The 19,915-nt window shown below is 40.6% G+C and overlaps 1 protein-coding gene across 2 annotated transcripts in view; it reads right to left on the bottom strand.

Moving 5' to 3' along the window:
• The window catches only part of KIRREL3 (kirre like nephrin family adhesion molecule 3), a 1,079,924-nt gene that overhangs the window by 99,004 nt on the left and 961,005 nt on the right, over nt 1–19,915 (bottom strand). For both annotated transcript variants that reach the window (XM_089652098.1, XM_089652099.1), the window contains exons 11-12: nt 10,519–10,619; nt 5,499–5,697 (exon numbers count right to left, since the gene is read on the bottom strand). In XM_089652098.1, coding sequence (XP_089508224.1) covers nt 5,499–5,697; nt 10,519–10,619 — 300 coding nt within the window. The remainder of the gene's footprint in view (nt 1–5,498; nt 5,698–10,518; nt 10,620–19,915) is intronic.

Below are 19,915 nucleotides of genomic sequence, written 5' to 3'. Positions count from 1 at the left end.
TCCGGGAGTAAATGGACTTCACTTCCCAGCTGGTCCACAGAAATGCATGGACAAGCCGATCAGATCTTCCTGAAAAAATGACTGGTGGACCTGATCAGCTCATGCGCCCTAAAGCTAAACCAACTCCCACCCCCATTTTAAGCCTAGTATGACATGTTTATTTATTTATTTAATTTATGTTTTTATTGTTTTGACATGTTTGCTATTAAAAAAAAATACCTTTAATATCACTTTAAAGGCTAGAAAAGATAAAAGGAACAACTATAAGTTTAGAAATGAACTCAACAACAGCTAAAGAAATACACAGATGAAATACATATAACTAAACCTGCCAGATGATATGTATTTCTGTCCATCCAGTCTTCTGCCACATAGCACAGTTCTATATGGCACCACAGAGGCCTCATTTTACTCTTCTACAGTTAACTAACACTTTAGCCTGGTACACACGAGCTGAATATAAGCTGGTTTAACAGAAATTTGGCCCATGAGTACAGCAGTGGCCAATGTCTGGCTTCAGTTGAAGGGGAATGCTAGAAAAACATCTGCTGATCGGTATCCGCTGACCAGTGTGTTCTGTTGGTGGGTGCAGTCCCCCTGTCAGAACACAATAGCTCAGTGGGGAGATCGCTGTACTAACACATAGTACAGAGACCTCCATGTGAGCTCCTCTGTTTTTTCCAGCCTTCTGGCCTGAACGGAAAAAAAACTCAGTGTGTATCGGCTTTTACAGATCTTCTCTGTCCCTCATCCTGTACCTGGACAGTGAAGGAGAAGCAGCAGACTGATACGCTTATCTCTGTCACTGTTTTCTCCTTTTATTTTTTCTTCTTCCCCTCCTATTAACATGCTGCTTGTCAGCACATGTGCACTGCAGCACATATCGTACTGCTTCTTTCTCTCTCACTCCGAGCTCTGCTGTATAGGGACTGCAAGAGCTTGACACCAGGTCAAATTCAGGAACTTGCTCTGCTTGCATTAAAAAAAGTACAGAAACAAGAAAGCTGTAAGCAGTATCTGCAAGAGCATGACATGACAATCTACTGATTGCGGGTACAATGCTCTGCAGTCTCCTGGAAAAAAATTATAAATGCACATTATTTTACCTGCACAAATATGTGCTTTTATTCTTTTTTTTTAAGGTGAGCTTAGCCTTTAAAGCTTTTCATCTCATTATAGTATCTCTGTCTGTGTCTTGATGGCATTCATTTTCTGAAATAAATATTTAAAGGGACATAAAGCAGAACCCCTGCCTGAGATGGCTCTGATGGAAGCAAGCTTTCCCCTACTGATTTCTTGTATACACATTCCAGGGCAGTGAACCTATTCGCATGAATGTTTCCAGAATGGGTTGGTTGCTTCTGTGGGAGCCTTATCATACAGCTGTTCTGGCAGATTTCTTTTAAATAAACCATTTACAACCTTGCCTCTCTGCTAACTGAAAATGGCTGCCTGAGTTTTTTCTTCCTCTCTGATTGTTGGCTGCAGAAGAGTCTCTGTGCTGTCTGCAAACTCTTCCAATCTTCCAGGTCTTTGTCAGATTTCACCTTGAAGGCACCTTAGTCTTTCTACTACATTAGCCAGCCATAATAACCTTACAGACAATGTAATGAAGCCACAGTGATAAACTGTTGTAAATGTAATATGTTACAGCCCCCTCTGGCAGCGAAGCATTACACAAGTCAAACATCCAATACACTAAACTTCCTTAACAAATCGCCTTCATTTCCTTTCTTTGTGTATCAGCTGCAGTTGTTGCGAGTGACAATGTTACAGTGAGTTTAAACACTCTGGGACAGCAGTGTCGGCTACTTCTGACTGGCAAGGTCGCGCTTCTGCAGTCCTGCGGGCAATGTGAGCTAGCTGGGTATGAGATGTGTCACAAAACTAGACAACGGTGCAAACACAATGTTGCAATATATTAACACATATATTTTATATGTCCAGTCCTAGAGAGGTTCCTAATAGGAATTCTTCACTGTCGCCACTGTGACAGGTGATGGCTTTTATTTTACAGCTTTTTTTTGTCATTTCTTTAAAGGCCCAATGAGCAGAACTTGCAAATTGCTTTATGTATAAGAGGTTTTCACTACATTCTCTGTTGTGTGAAAATTTCAAATAATCAGAACCGTAGATATTTAAAGTGAAGGTGTTCTAGTGGGGTGAGGGATTTTTTTCCAGTATGAGCACTGTTATACAAACAATTCTAGTGATTGACAGTTTGGTGCCTTGCTTTTGGCAGCTAGCATAGAACAACAAGCTGCACATCAAAGTTAATGTCAGATGCCCAAATTTCTGTGCAGATATGCAAATCATGACAGGTTTTGGGTTGGGAAAGTCATAAAAGGCTATTTCACAGAAAGCAGATTTTGTTTTCCTTTTACGTTTAGTGTGCTATAGCTGATTGAAAACGTAGTCAAATTTACTAAGACATGTATTTGTGTAGTGCATAAAAACATCTAAAGAAAAAACAGTTTTTGTTGCCTATTGCAAGCCATCAGATTGTCACTTTGTAATCTCCTATATTACACATGGCAGAAGAATGGTTTCCTGTTCTACAGGGAAGCGCTGTGACCTTGCACTGCTGAGAGTCCAGAATGCTAAGCTTACATAAGGTTATCTCTTCAGAGCTGTGGCAGGCAAAGAGGGCAGTGATACAGACATCCTTAAACCTTCGCTACCTGCTGGTCATTTTTAAGCACTGCAGCTCAGGTTTCTGCTGTGCACAGCTGCCCTCATTAGTGATCTTTATAGGGACCCTACACGTTGATGCCTGATCAACAGGTTTGAATATTGCGCATGCCCCGGAAAGAGGATTTTCTGGCTCCAAATTTTGTCTGACTGTTACTGCCCTAAGTTATTCATGTGTATTGTTTGGACTGCATTTTCCCTCATGTTGTTTGTGCTTATAATGATTATAGGCCTGTTATCTTTGCTATTGTCAGTCATTGTTTCATTATACCTGTCTGGAAGTGGGACTCTGCTTACCTGTGCCTGACCTAACCATCAGCCTGCTGACTCTGCTTCTGCCTACTGTTTGCTCTAAAGAACTGTCTAAGGACTTAAACTGCTTTACATATGTCCTGCTTGTTGTCAGGTGTTGCTCCTGCCAACACAAAGGGTCAACCAAAACTCCCTGACAAGTGGCAGTAGAGGCAGAGAACAAGGTGGACTATCCAGAGAGCCTGCTACTTTACCCTGAATTAGCAAAGTGGCAGGTTTACTTTTTTCAACTTCTACCCAAACTGTCCTCAGGTATGGATATAAATGTATGGGGTGTGACTCTATCTCTCTCTCTGTCTGTCTCAATATAAATACACAAAAGTGGGAATTGGGTTGTTATGGACATATGAGAAACAGACAACAGAATCAGACATTCTATACAAGGAGGCTGTTTTAAGATAGGTGTATTGGTGAATGATGATTTCTCAGTCACTAGGTCAGTGCATAGATTAGCAGTCTGTAGCAGAGACTCAGTGGGATTGGGTGCTGATATTCATTTGTCAGCTGGCATATTAGAGGTTGGTAGTAAGTCTCCTCTTTAAATTATAGGTGGTACATAGACATAACTAAGTTGTGAAGTTAATGCATGATGACTAAAGCTGACATAATTAATTTTTTTACTTTTCCTGTATTTAATAGGGCCCTTGTCCCAAAACTAGTCCTTTCTCTATGGTCCACTCCATGGAGCTTTATACTTACTAAAGTGAACCTGTATTAAAGTGTCAGCCTAATGCTTTTTTACACACGGATGTATAACACTAACTTGCACTTTGATCCCACCATTTTAACACAGATAACATAACCAAGATTAGGCACCCTATATAGGCACCCTTAGGAACCTGAAAGGTAAATATCTTAAGATTAATACCCTAGCATTATGTTAAAATATGGGTAGAGATCCAGCTTAGACCTGGCTGCCATTTTTATTCTAAAACTTTTTTTGTAGCCCTTTCTTTTTCTCTTTTGCTGCAGAAAATCTTTACAGAAGGTGAACAGCAAGGGCCTTTGCCGATTCTATCCAAGCATACCAAAAGCCATATTAAATGATTCCAACTGTTGATTAATTTTATTTAACTAACAGGTTGGGGATCTCCTCCCTCTAGCATGAGTCACATAAGAATGTGCTTGCACATTGCGTTGCACTGCATGTTAAATTATTTGACAGCAACTTGGGACTAAAGAACATAAACTGGGAATTTGAAGGAATGGCCCATCCAAACTGCTAGCTGGAACTGCAGTATGTCCAAAAGCTGGCATGGTTGAAGTAAGAATGTACATGCATTACATGACCAAACGTTTGTGGACAGCTGACTATCACACCTACCTATTTGGCAAAAAAGTATGTGGACACCCCTCTGAATTATTGAGTTCAAGTTTTCATTTTAGACAATCGTATGTTTCCAATCTTGTGGTAACTGTTTGAGGAAGGCCAGTTTCTGTTTCAGCATGTCTGTGACCCTAAGCACAAAGTCAGCCCCGTAAAAACATGGTTTGACCAGTTTGGTGTAGAGGGATTTGAATAATCTAACAGTTCTGACCTTAACCCTACTGAACACCTTTGGAAGAATTTGGAACTGTAAGCCAGGTCTTCATGTCCAACTTCAGTACCTGACCTCACAAATGGGTATAAATTCCCACAGCCGCAATCCAAAATCAAGAAGAGTGGAGAATGTTATGGCTTCAAAGGGGGGCCATCTACATATTAATGCTGGAATGAGATGTCCAACAAGGTCATATAGGTGTGATGGTCAGGTGTACACAGATGTATATCTGTATGTGTGTGTCTAAGTATGTGTGTGATAAATATATATATATATATATATATATATATATATATCACTGTTCTATAAAATGCAAACCAGCTATAGATGAACACTTTTATATATATATAAAAAAGAGAAAAAGAAATCCTACAATTTGTTTTCAGTTGGGCTGTCTCATTTCCCGGTTCTTCAGTTATCGTACTCTATGTAATAGCTTACAAATGTTCTATATTTCCTGTGTGTTAAATGCTGATCACTGCTCATGATGAGGTGGATTTAGAGAGTAAAAGGGGATTTATATCACATCAAATGATGCCCTTTACAATCAGAAAACGTCTATTTAAATCTTATCCCAAGTGACTACGATCAAAAGCATCAGTCACCGTTTAACATGAGGTGGATATTAAAACCCTTGAATTTCTTATCAGTGACTTATACACCATAACAGAAAGGGGAATTACAAAAGGGAAAAAAGGAGAACTATTCAACAGGGAGATGAATGAAAAAATAGTTCATGACAGATTCAGAATATATTACTTTTAGGAAGTAGTTATCAGATTTGGTAAAAAAAAAAAAAAGAAAAAGTTTTTATATACTGTATACAGTGTTTATTTATTTGAAAGTCTGGCTCTGCTATTTAACATACTGTTCAAAACTGGATTGACAAATACACCCCAAAGTCTGTGAATTTGGAATTCATATTCTATCACATATGCATGAGATGCCTCTCACCTTGTTCTTTGAGTCTAATGATCTCCGTGTCTGAGCCGAAGCTGTTCCAGGCTGTGCAGTTGTATATAGTTTGGAAGTCGGCTCGCACGATGTTGCTGATGGTCAGGGTGGAGATGACACCTTCGTCTGTACTGACTGTTTCCACTGTGTATCGACCTGATGTCCCTGATTCCAGGACATTCTCCTTCCAGGACCAGGCCTAGATTAAAGGGAGATCACACATGGAAGACTTCAGCAGAACTTATACTAGGCCAAGAAATTGGCCAACAAGTAGGGGAAAATTTTCAGACACCTCGCTAATTAAATAATTAAATCAATTTCATTACCCATGGATCAGCCATGGATGTTTGCTCTTACCAACAGAAACTATAACTGCTGCCAGTGCCAGACAGAATTGTCTATGTTAATGATCATCTTAAGTTGGTGCAGAGATGTTTGAGTTTCTCCTACAGTAACAAGTATTCACCTTGCAAATTGTGTAAGCCTATTGATGTGTTTCAGGTTATAACTGCAATGTGATGCTCTTGGATGTGTTGTCTTGACTGAATAAACTGTTTCTGATGTTCCTGTGCACCACTTAGAATATTAAATGCCAGTCTGTGCCAATTGGAGACTGAAATGAGGCAAGAATGGAATGGGTCATGTGATCACTCACCAACTTTCATGAGCTGCTACTATGGACTTTACTGCAGAGCTAAAGGCCAGCATTAAATGTGTACAACAGACACTGTTTACAGGTCCCAGACCTCAATCATGTTGGTGCATCTTGAGCCAAGTGGACCAAGGCTGCATAGTTCCTAAGCTGGCCATACATTGATCAAAATTTGGCGGGTTCAGCACGATCTACTGATTGACTTCTGTACAACCTGCCTGTTGCTGTAGCATTACATTCAAAGAAAATCGTCAAGATCTCAACTTATAAAATCATACATATACTCAGAGAAGTCACTGGTGCCCTATATCCTATAACATACTATATTGCCGTAAAAACCTGGCTTTAAGACTCCACTCCAAAGTTTCAATATATGAGCGGCATTCAAGTCAAACCAGGACTTTTGAGTTTATAAAATAAAAGAACAAATTTCAAGGAGTGGAAACTGCCTTTATTTTTTTACATACTCCCCTGCTACATCTATACACTTGCCACAAGATTTATTGAATGCCTGGAAAGCTTTGTCAGTACACCTGAACCATCCTAGGGTATTCGTGAATGATTGTGTTCAGGTTCCCACAGAGAGATTCATCTCTCGTGCAGTTTCACCACAGGTTGATTATCCAGAATCAGGCGATCTACACACTGAATGTTCATAGGAATGAAGGAATTATTGAAGGACTTCATTAATTCTCCTTTCAAGTTCTCTGCTGAGTTAAATATAAAAAGGTTCTTCTAACAAGAGGTTTTCTCCCAGTATGCACATACCAAAATGTTTACCAAAAGGCAAAATATAAAATCTGTTTTCCAACAACATATTTCCTCTTTGGATTACAGGGCACATGCTATCCTTTACACACAGTGCCAATCTACCCTACAACTATTTAACAGCCTATAGGCTTGGTTTACACCTATGCAGTTTGCTTTTGATTCATTTCTGTAGTGATTTTTGCTTTGTGTTTTTGTACATGCATTTTGACACGTTTTTCACGCTTTTTATGCATTTTGCGCTTTTTTGCTCAATTTGTTGCTGGGCAGATTAAAAAGCACAAAACGTGTCAAAAACGCACTGCGTGCTTTTTTTCATTGATGTTTATTGAACAAAAAATGCACCGTTTTTCATTTTAAAAAGTCCCTCACCCTCTCCAAAAACGCAGCAGTTGAAAAAAGCATAGACATGAAAGTGTCCCATAGGAAACCATGTTAAATAGACTAGTGCGTTTCTGCAAAAAGCACCAAAAACACATAGGTGTGAACCAGGCCTTAAGGCAAAGTACAGTGACTCATAACAACAAAAATAAATGAACTTTATTTGTTTGGAGTTATTTAAAGTGGAATCATGGTTGCAGAGACGAAAATTGCTCCATCTATGGCTGGCTTGAGAGGCAAGACAAAGTCTGTTATCTAAATCTTGCTGTTCATGTTTATGACCGAGAATAAACATAGCTACCTGTTCACCTCTGGTACATGGCTTATCTCCAGTCAGTAATCAATAATCCCCCCTCCCTGAACTACTCTAAATCTATGGCACACAGTGACCACCAGGATTATAAATGCCCTAAAGGTCCATGACTAGCTCTGTACATAATGTAATTACTTCTCATGTTATCATTATCTGTATTAATCAGTTCTTAAGAGTTTGTACATCTAGCGGCACACAGCACACACACACACACGACTCTGCCATTTCCCCTGGCTTCTTTGTGTGTAAGTGGGTGGAGGAGGCAGCAAAAATAGCTTACACAAAGAGCTTTCTCCCCCTCAGCTATCTGCCAGCCTGCAGGCTCTGAAATTGATAGAAAGGAGATCAAAGATTTCCTGGTTTTATTTTTGGTATGTGCACAAAACACTATGAACATGCTGCAGTACTGATGGCAAGACAAACTCTCAAGAAGTGCTGCAAACAATGACTGTGTGCTTTATGTATACACAGAATGTTTTCGCCTCCCCTGTTGTGTTGCTACAACTGTGTCCCTGTTGCAGGTTTTTCCTTATTTCCTGTCTGTGAAACCTTTGACACTTTTGGGACAGTAAATGGAGGGAAATCTCTGTAATGAAGCTCTGAATAGCAGTGAAAACCCAGAAGGGGCTCTTTTGGGACCCATTACATTCTTTTCTATGGCTGAACAAAGCCCGAGGAAGGAATCTAATGGGCCTTGAATCAAATGAGTCCTAACATATCCCCTTAAAGTAGAACTAAGGGCAAGACAGATACAGTAAGAAAGGGTTATATACTTCCTGTCAGTCTTGTTTTGCCATCTGTGCCTTATTGGGGAGATTTCTCTTCACTTCCTGTCCCCTTGCCAAAGCAGGAAGTGGAAGTAAATCCCTCTAAAGTGAAGGTATCCTTGACTGTCAACAGGGTCACCAGAACTACTGTCTCCATTGGTAGATTTCTCCTATATTCCCCTATATTCATACTCTGGTGACAACCCAAAAATCGGGATTTGTTTTCACTTTCATTCTTGGTAATAGAGAGGATGAATCTCCCTAATTGGGACACAGGCAGTAATACAAACCTGTCAGGTTTTCTAATCCCTCTCTACTCTATCCAAATTTTTTTTTAAAGTTTGCTTTTAGTTATATGTTAATGAAGCCCAAAGAATGGATCTAAGGCATCCCATAATCTGGCAGCTTTGATAATAAGGCAATAAAATGCATAATTTAAACTGTTAACTCTCTGCATGGAATGGGGTGATACAACAGTTAACACGTGACCTAATAGGCCCCTTTCACACAGGTCAGATCCTTTCTGCCTACTGATGATAGCTGAACTGTGACACAATCAGCAGTGCCACTGGAATACAATGGAGTATACTGTCAATGCCCTTGGCTGGAAAAAAAAATTTGGGGAAAAATCCTTTAAGGCTGTGTCTGCAGAGATTGTGTGACCATGCTGGAGTACATTTCCTGTGTTATTAAACACTGTGCTATCATCTAATTTGATTTTTTTTAAAGAATAAAATCTGAAATAATGATGCACCGGCCTCTGGCTATTTCAGCTGTGAGATGGGGAAACAGCTGTCATTGTTTGAACACTGTTTGTGTGGAAGTAAATTAATGTTTTGACTGACATTCTGCAGTTTAGCCACAAGATGTCACTGTTTTTCTAACAGGCTCAGACTGCATAGATATTTGTATATTCATGAAGAGGTGGGGTTTTGCACTCAGAGTTGGAGTTTAGTGAACAGGAAGAGGAGACTGCTGCCATGTTTTGGACAATGATGAATGAAGGGGCAGTGTGAGCTGATGAGATTGCTGCCAGGAAGGCTGATGAGAGCAGAGGAACTAAGCAACATTTACGGCAAGACCGCATGCCGCTTGGAGAGACATTTGTTCTGTTCAGAGTCACCAGCGGATGCAAAGCAGACCCGGGTCGGTAAGATCGTGCATGCACCTCATTTCAGTGTTGGCGCCTTGAGACTGAGTCCAGGCCTATAGTTAGTTAGTTAGAGTCTTTGTTTGTGTCAGGCCACAAGTGTTGTTACTGATTATTGGAAGGACTCCACAACTTAAAGTGACATTTCACATTGGAGAGCTGATAAAATCCTACAAACTCAAGCCAGACTGGCGTTTTGCTCAGAAGTAATACTCAGGCATGTGCTACAGGACCAGTTATGGGAGAGGGAATACTGTAGATTTGTGTAAGATTGTAAGCTGTTGTCCTGCACCGCAGGCTAGCCCATACCGTACACCCATACACTGATTACTGCTCTTTTAGGGTAATAACAGGTAAGGTGTGGCAGCTTATTTGTGCCCACCAGTAGGTAAATTACTACACCTTCTACCTTCATCCATCAGAAGGCGCCGTGCTGTGCAGCACAAGGGTCTCAGCCTTTGGGCTGGGTGTATGTAAATTTATTGTATGTTTCCAGCATTTGTGGTTGTGTTTATTTGCCACATCTATGTAAAGTTCTGTTGTGACAAAAGCTGGTGTTGGGGTTACTTTCCTCGTTCGTGACTTCACTGTATCCTGGGGAGCCCACCCCGGTACACGGCTTACACAGCAACTCACATTGTCTTTCCTATATGTCTTTAAATACTATACCAGCAGTGCAGTGTGTGCAGCAAGATGAATGAGTGTCAATGCCAGCAGACTTTGCAGGCAATGTTTACCATGCCACAACAAAGCAAGTGAAGTGAATGGTAGGAAAAACCGTTTAAGGCTGCCATTGATGTTTGCCCAGGGCATTGATTAGTAACAATTCTAAAAAAAGGGAGTTGAAATGTAAACAGCTGATTGGTCAGATCTTTGGTTTCAATTTATCACACAGATTTCAGTGCTATTGGCAACCTCTGCACTTTCTTTTACAGAATAGAGTACTACAGTATTCTTGCTGAAAGCAAATGGTTATTTTTCATACTTACTATCCTATCCGGGGGAGGGGTGCTGCGAATGAAACACTTGATTTGTCCCTTTTCACCATGCAGGGCATGCTGTGTCTGAGTGCTGGAGATGATAGGAGGACCTGCCAGACAGAACGGATCTGTTATTTCACACATCACCTAGACATAGTACACAATACCTGCTTTCACAGAATGCACAAACTATTATTGTCATTTACATGTTTTACATGAGCAGCAATCAACAATAATATATGGATACATTTATATTTACATTTTTGTATCGCTGTACCAGATATTTTTCACCAGCTTCCGAGCTTAAAATTCAAATATTGAAGACATAGCTGCTGTTTTTTTTCCTTTCTTAAAGTGTATTTGGGTAAACCCAAACAATTACCGTCTCTTTCTTGCTCTCTTTTTTCTGTTAAATATGCCATTGAAAGCCCTTTTGTTATATCTGCTCTAAGTGCAAAAATTACTTGTTGATTTGGCAGCTCAGATCTAGTACAGAGGTGCTGGGTTTTCGTTATGGTCAGCTCCTGGAAAAGCTTATGCTGTACGCTGAATATATGCTGTCACTTCATGGCGTCATGGGGCCCTCCCTTAGGGTGACCATTTCCATTATATCTGTTTTTGGGGAACATTCTGGGTTGACCACCAACTGGATTAAATTGGCACTATTGCCTCTGCATGGCTTTACTGACCAGAATCTGCCCTTGTTCCAAGTCAATGCCTCATCTAAATATCTCTTCTTAAAGGATAAGTTCACTTTCTACAAAACATAAGTCAGTGTATGTGTTTGCTTGTACATCCCGTATGGGCAAGCTGATACTTCTGACAGGAAGACTCCATGAACTACCATGGCGCTCACAGCACCGTGGTAGTTCATTGATAAATACAAGCTGCTAAGGCTGTCGTGACTTGTAGTCCATTCATTCACAGAACACTGTGAATGAAGGATGCAGCCGTGTTGCTTCTAAAAAGTGACAGCTAGTACAGGGAACTTCTCTCCGTACTGCTGTCACTGGCTGGGGGGGATTTGGGAATCGGGCAGCGGCTGCAGAATTGGGAACATGTGACTTGTTCGACCCTAAAAACCAAAGGTGAACTTATCTTTTAACTTATTGGACTTTTGCTGGTCGAATATTTTACCATTACTCTCCCGTTTTTGTGACAAAGTGAAACTTTGGAATACATTATGGCTGTCCCTAACTGGTAGAACCAATCCTTTTAAAATTATCTTTATGCCACAGTTACTATATTTTTTACATAATATGCCAGTTGTTGTTCCTTTGAACATTTTCTGAGTGATCAACGCTATTTTTAGGTCACTGCTTTGGAGGAACCAATCACCAAGACTTAAATTAGAGCAAATACAACACCCAAAGTTTAGCGGAGGCTTAGTTCTCCCTAACTATTGGTTGTATTATATAGCAGCTCAACTGCATCACCTGATAGGCGGGATGAGGGAACCTGACACAGACCTAACCCCGGTTACTGATTCCACTCTGGAGGTAGTTAACTATGTCACAAATGCCCAAGCCTTGGCTGAGGGTTTAGAATCCCAATTGTTATGCAAGCCTAACAAAACCACGCCTCTTATAAACTGATGCACAAAATTTGGGCTAAGACTAAGCAGTTACAAAAGGTGAAATGATTCAGAAATTTTAGTACTATCTGGCTCATCGCCTCCTATCCAGAACTGGCTAAGCTCCAATAATTTACAAAATGGTGGGCCCAAGGAATAACTCATCTATACCAGATATTTCACAGAGGGAAGCTCCTCCCCCTCCCAAACTTTATAGTCTTTATATGATTTGCCAGGCAATATGTACTTTTTCTGTCTCACACAACGGCCCTCTGGTAAATGGCATCTTTCCTCTACCCTTATATTTTTAAACATATGCAGTCCATTACATCCAACAAGGGATTGATATTCAAATGTTTTGCAATGCTGCTGCACACCTATTTGGAGGATTTTCAATGCAGGGCAAAGCAACAATGGGAACAAGATGCAGGTGTAATGGAGGAAGACCAGTGGGAGGAGGTGCTCCAATCAGTTCAGCTGAGTTCTCTAAATGTATCACAATGTTCTCAATTAGACATAATACATAGAGTCCACTACTCCCAAGCCAAAATGCGTCATATGGATTTAAGTATAGACCCCATTTGTACCCACTGTAAAAGGGACCATGGAGACCTAATACATATGTTGTTGTGATGTCCAAAATTACAGCAGTACTGGAAAACAGTAGTTGATACACTGCACGGATAGACCTTAAACAGTGCATATTGGGCATACTGGCCCCACAAATACATCTAAAGGAGGTGCTTTCTGAGGCATTATTTCGAGCATGTAAATTGGTACTTCAACATTACAAAACAGAAACTGCTTCAACTCTGAAGCAATGCATACACAATATGCAGTAGGTGTAACTTTACGTTATGAACATTTGATAAGCTCTGGGACAGCTGGCTGAGCACCCCTGGTCTTGCTCCATTCAATGTTGTGTTACATAGATTCCAGCGATATTTCCATTTTATACTTTTAGGCACTCTTTCTGGTTCTTATCTCCCCAAGGAACTAATCCAATAGGTTTTAGTCCCCGAAGACTGTCAATATGATCTACTGTACTTATGCATGTTGAGATTACACAGTATCAATGGTTACTGTTTTGTGTGCTGTACATTTTTTTGATTTTGGATACAAAACTGTATGCACTTGCTGGAAGTTGATATACCGATTTATTGTTTTTCCGTATACATTTTTGTTCAAAAAAGCTTTTTTCTCATTTAAAGAAAAATATCTCTGATCCTGATAGAAATATCAGTGTGTGACACCTTCCTGTGCTCTCTGCTGAATGCGATCAGTTACACTGGGGTTTATTTACTAAAGCTGGAGAGTCCAAAATCAGACTCCCTTCTGCATAGAAACCAATCAGCTTCTAACCTCAGCTTGTTCAATGAAGCTTTGGCAATGAAACCTGGAAGCTGATTGGTTTCTATGCAGAAGGGAGTCTGATTTTGGACTCTCCAGCTTTAGTAAATAAACCCCACTGTGTCCAACTATCTCTGAAGACTACAGAGCACCCACCTTGTTATGGAGGTGTTCTGTAGTCCTGTCATAAGGTGACAACATTGCTCCTCCAAAGATACAGTGTGTGAGTCACTATTGTCACCCTAGGATAGGAAGTGTGTTACTATCAGGATTACCATTTCTGCATTACATTTCTGTTACTGAGTTTAGTTATACTTTAATTTCATATCTTTTTGAGAATGGAGGATTGTCAAGAAGTCTGATCCTACAAAAACAATCATGTTTCGGCATAGCTGTTTTCAGAGATGAGCTCAGGCATCAACCAGCTCTTGGCTCTCCAATTAAGGGATTCATGGCCACAGCATACTCTGGGCTGCAGTTTTTGACAGGTGGCACTGCCTGTCAAACTCGCCCATCAAGACCAGTGCAGCCGGACTGCAACCCTCGAACTAAACTCATTGAATGCACTTGTGGTACAATCTCATAATGTAAACTCGCCATTCAACAATTACAAACAAAAGCAAAAAACAGGCGTGAGGAGGGGACAGTAGCACCTCCTGAACATCTTCCAGCCGTTGCTATGCCACCCACTGAAAATGGATCCACCAAAGTGGATCACGTTTCAGAGGACAGTAAGAATTGCCACCAGTGTGAAAGAGTCCTTACTCATTTGTCTAGCAGAAGCAAGGGGAAGAGTCCTCTCCATGGAGTTCTGATGGTAGACAGTCTCTAAAAGCACTTAACAATACTATTCAGTTAAAAATGTAAATTAATTTTTCCACCTCTTCTTGGAAGTTCTCTTTGCAAGGCCTGTGAATATGGAAAGAGGTTGCCCTTAATTAAAAACCCTCTGCACTGCTTTGATTCAGTTCAGATTGTGTGAGTTTTGTCCTATTAATATTGGAGCGCCTTAAACTTAGATTATTCCAATATTTTATTCCAGCAAACATACAGCAGAATCGCTGCATCTTTCATTTACAAATCCCCAGGGCAGGAGAGGCAGGGAAATAACAATAAAAATAATAAAAAACACACAAACACCAGCCAGCTGCATCTGTCTCTCATCAGCAGGCTGAGCTAAAGAAAGCGTGGAAATTAAGTCATAAAATCCCAGGAAACCTCAGTGATTTGGTACAAGCTCACAGAAAGAAAAATGGGACAGTGGGAGGCATGGGCTAGCAGTGCAGACCACTACCCTGGTACAGACAGCAGGGGGAGCTGTGTCTCCAGGCTCTCTGATTCTGGTCCTGGCATGCATAAAGCTCTACCCAGAATATTCTTTATTGTTCTATGCCTGGCATTGCACAGTTCTCAAGGGCCCCTCTTTAGCATCCTTATGCAGTATGTAGATACAGAAGGCTCTTATTATACTGATGTAATACATCTTAATTCATTTTATTCCTTATGTCACTTCACAACTGAAGAGACAGTCTCCATGGGCCCTGGGTTTATCTTTTGCTTCTCTTGGATCCATCACCTGTTTCTGGAGGAGGCACTTGTATTCCAGTAGAGACTGAGTTTATCACTGGGTGTTTAGGATTACATTATATTACCCTGTGTAATCACTATATATGAACCACACTATTCACACATACTGTCTATGAACCACACTATTACATGTCTGAACAGGGAGTAGGCAGATATTTAACACCCAGCATCTGGGGTCACTGTAGACTGTGGGTCATGCACTCATCAATGTCTGAATGTTGAAGTGTCTCCATTCAGGCCCACCAGTCCCACATTTTAGTATCGTATTAATACTGTAATAGCAACTAGCCTGTAGGACAAATGCCCTCCAGCCCTGTCCTCCTCTGAACCCCTGCTATACTGATATCAGCTTCTACTTGGGACTCCTCTAGACAATAAGTGGTGCTCCTAAACCTCAGAGTATTAAATTGGTCCACTATAGCTGTGTTTATGCTCTTGCCCTACCTCAGGATGATCAGGACTACTCATACAATATTCAGCAATACTGCATAATGGGCTTGCTTGTCCAGGGTATTTTTTTTTTTTATCTCAGAAGTCAGTTTGTTGTGTTTATTGTGTGCTGACCTCAGAGTTTTAAAATTTTAATGCAAAGATTGCTGGGTGGAAGTGTCACAAGTACAGACCTGCTTTCAGTTAGGACACACACAGCTTCATTGTGCACCGTTGCTGCTGTAATGTCCCCTTGTCATTGAGATGACAGGCTGGTGGCTCTGGGTTCAGCAGTACATTGTGGTGCAGATGATGTCTTTTGTGTGTTGTATAGATCATGCCAGTTTACTGTAATGGCAGATAAAGGCTTTATGGATTTTCTCTCTCCTTGTTACTGTGTCACCTTGTTGCTTGACTGTCACATCTCTTAGTAGTGTGGGTCTATTGCCATATCACTGTGCGCAGACTTCCTCACCTCTGTTTTCACTTCTGGGCCAGTGAGCAAATTCACAGTTCGTTTTATCGCAACGGCCGTAAGTGCTCTTAGTATTTTATTAGCTAACAGGGAGCTGTTATGGTGATTGCCCAGAATGCATTTCTTCTTCTATTTAACATAGAGTCACTTTGTACTACAGAACCTGCAAAGTTGTCATTAAGTTTTAAGCAGCCTGGCTTCACAGGATACATTCATCACAAAATCTTTTCTGAAGAGGACAAAGTACTTGGATATATTACTTCAACAAATAAGACCTGACCTGACTAAAGGCTGCCATACAAATCAGTTGTGATCCAACCTCCTTCACCCATCGGGCAATGGTGTTCTATATACAAACAGTTATATATACTGTGTATGTGTGTGTGCATATATATATATATATATATATATATTCTCCTGAAATTTCTCTTGGTCGTCCTGTGTGCAATGTCTCAATTATCCTGTATTCTAGCTGAGATTACTTGAGTGCAGAGACCAATAATGTGCAATAACCCACAGCAGTCAGAACCCACATCAACTTGCAGCAGTTTCATATCATTAGTAATGACTGAAGTGGTTGCTATGGGTTACTGAACATCATTGCTTTTTGCACCACGGTATTAAATCTTAGTGTTATTGCTAACCTTTAGGGCAGGTTTGGTCCATCTCTGTAGGAGGATACAGGAAAGATCATGTTTACATTCAGCAGCTCTTAAATCTATACTTTTCTGTTATTAATACATAAATGTAATAGGAACTGTTACGGGGACTCTTATGGGATGAGGCTGTCATTGGTGGTCAGTGAATGACCTTGCAAATACTGTCTCACCAGTGAGCTGCACATCCTTCAATATGGTTGGCTGTGCTAGCTTTGCCAGTCAGTGCCACATTTGCACTCAACCATTACTATGTAGCGGAGCTGGAGGCTGTTATTTATAATGTGAGATGGGGGAGCCGAGGACTTGCTGGCATTTTTCAATTCGGGACAGAGGTATGTGGGGTGCATACCATAAGATCCTCTTCCTTCATCAACACTACAAAACGATGAAGTTAAAACCTAGTAAAAGCAGTGAAGTATTCAGTTGGGGGCAAAATGCACTTGTTCCACCTAGCAGTAATTATTGTGGTAAAGTTATTATGTTATTCTTTTTTTTTTTTGGAAAGAGCACCTGTCACCCTCTGCTGCAGCAATTTGCATTAAGAAAGCTGTAAGTTAAAAATTTTGCATGACAAAACTGATTGTAAACATACATTTTGGCTTGTACACTTCAAGATGTTCCATTTAACCTGTTTGCAGCATTTACTGTCAGTTGAATTTGCTACTAGCTGAAGCAGCAATAAAGTGTCTGTTGACCTGCAAGCAAGTGTCCTTGGCAGTAGGGAACCATTGCAGAGAAACCAATCCTGGTTATACACACAAATGAGATCATTTTAATGTACACACTGCTGACACTGCATGTAAACGTCTTCAAAGACATGTTTCTATGTATCAGTATATATGAACAGGAGGGTGACTTTGTTGCTCATTGCATATGAAGGCTGTTCATCATGCATTATTATACTGTTCACTCGCTTACCATTACCAAAAGGAAATCAGCAATGGCACCCTCCATATTTCTCCCCTTTTGCTGCATCCATTATTTTTTTCAGTGGTGTTCACTTATACTGTTTTTTTTTTTTCAGAAAGAATTAAACTTTTCCTCTACAGAGCTGTTCAGAGATAATTCACTTTCATGGGAGAGCTGACAACCAGCCGCAGGAGAACACTTTAACAGTACTTTTACCATGTCACTGCTTACTTATCTTCATTTCTATAAAAATAAAATAGATATTTACCTAACCACTAGAATCAATTATACATTTGAACATGTTAACTTAAATTCAAAAGTCATTAAAAATCATTTTCAGTCTGCAGTGTTTCTTAAAATAATCCATGGTGAACCTGCAATGAAGGTCCTTGTTCAAGAAGTTCCTGTTATGGGGAAACGGCACTCTTTCGCTGTATCTCAATTGTTCTTCTGTGTTGTCACCCTCTCACATCCACTTTTAATGGACCATGAATGCCAATACCCTTAACGAGGGAATGGTCCACTGTTGCCCTAACCAAACAGGCAAGCAGAACAGGGCAGTTTTAACAGCAAACAAGAGAATATTCCATATATAAACTGTTTGACAGCACTCTTTTCAGGGGGCATTTTACTGGTGGCGAGGAAGGGGCCACCTTGCTGTCTATTTTAATCCTGAAAAGGCTGACCCATTGTGCCATAATTGTGTTCATTGCACGGGGTTGCAGCACGGTTGCTTTTGTCCCGTCTGCTGAATGTGACATGCAGTTTATTTTTTACCGTGCCAGTGGCATTTTTTCAGCGTGTCATTCATTAGGTGGACAGTTGGGGGCGGTAAAACTGAGACTCGATCAGCTGCCTGTGTGAACAAGCCTTTGTGCTGGATGGGTTGAGGAAGCAGAAAATGTGCTCAGGACACAGACAGTCTGCACCTTCCAGTCTCAGACCTGCTTTCTCTGAATTTTGGTATTCCTGAATTGGGCTCCATAGTTTGGAGATTTCTAAGTGTCTTGGAAGAGAAGAAATCTCCAACCTAGTGTCCTGTTTTTGTTGAAGACCCAGCAGGGAGTGTGTCCAGATGCACACAGTCATTATCATAAAGGTCTGAGAGTAGTATCTAGAGAAAGCAAGCTCAAGGGGCTGGAAAACCCTGTCAGGAGACAAGGAGTGGGCACAGAAAGGTGCCGCAACCAAGGCTGAAAGAGCCTGAATAGCCGGTGGTCTGGGAGACCAAAGAGAGCAGAGGTGCTGCTGACAAGAGAGCTGTGTAGCTCTGCATTTTCCGTGATTGTTTTGCTGAAGCTGGAAATCCCCTTTAAATAAAACTAGGCTGCCGTGCCCTTAAAACTGAAGTTCAGGTTGATGTGGACTCCCTTAACCACCTGTCGCTCCTGCACAGTAGATTTATTGCGGTAGGGCGGCACATGAGGGCTCAGTCACATATATATATATGATTGAGCATACGCCTATTTAGGAGGGCACCCCTCCTGTGAATGCTGTGTCCACCAGACACAGCGGATCACTGTTACCGGCAACTGGTAACCAGGTATTATGTGTTCGCTGTGATTGGTCATATTGATCACAAGATAATAATGTAAACAGCCTGTCATTCATGAACAACTTGCTTATTGTTGGGATCGGGGATTGGCCCACAGCAATCACATGGTACTTGGCTACCTGTACCATGTGATTAGCTTAGGCAGTCACAGATAACTACCAAAACAAGCTGTTCATGAATGGGAAACCCATTCATGATAGTTAAAGCTATCGCTTATACAGTGATCTTCATAAGTCAGTATCCCTGATCCCCACCACACCAGTCATATGAAGAGGCTGTACTGCACTGGTGGCAATATATTTTAATTGTAAAAAAAAAATTATTATTATTTCATTTCTTCATTTTTCAAAAAACTGTAACAAAAAGTTACAACTTAAAAAAACTTGCCATGTCTCTTATTAAATACTTCATACTGTCTAAAAGGGGTCATTCATTTGTACTATCCTGGCATTTTAGGGCCTCAAGAAATGAGATAGCAGTCAGTACATCAGGATTGATTAGTTTTCAAATATATATATATATATATATATATACACCCTGTTCCAAATTATTATGCAAAGTCTATTTAAGTGTCACAAAGATTAAATATTTTGTTTTTCAGTTTAACTCATGGATGACATTGTGTGTCAGGGCTCTTTTGATCACTGAAAACAATGTCGGACACCTCTGATAATTAGATTGGCCGGTGAGCCCAATTTAAGGAAAAACTACTAAAGGACGGTGTTCCAGATTATTAAGCAGAGCACCATTTTCAAGCAATATGGGGAAGAAAAAGGATCTCTCTGCTGTCGAAAAGAGTGAAATAGTTCAATGCCTTGGACGAGGTATGAAAACATTCGATATTTCACGAAAACTTAAGCGTGATCATC

The sequence above is a fragment of the Staurois parvus genome, unplaced genomic scaffold (genome assembly GCF_062004578.1).
Source record: "Staurois parvus isolate SC_StPar_1 unplaced genomic scaffold, SC_StPar_1.0 ptg000671l, whole genome shotgun sequence".
In the NCBI taxonomy this organism is placed as follows: domain Eukaryota; kingdom Metazoa; phylum Chordata; class Amphibia; order Anura; family Ranidae; genus Staurois; species Staurois parvus.
The sequence above is the reverse complement of the archived record's forward strand: the minus strand, read 5'-3'. Positions and strand labels throughout refer to the sequence as shown.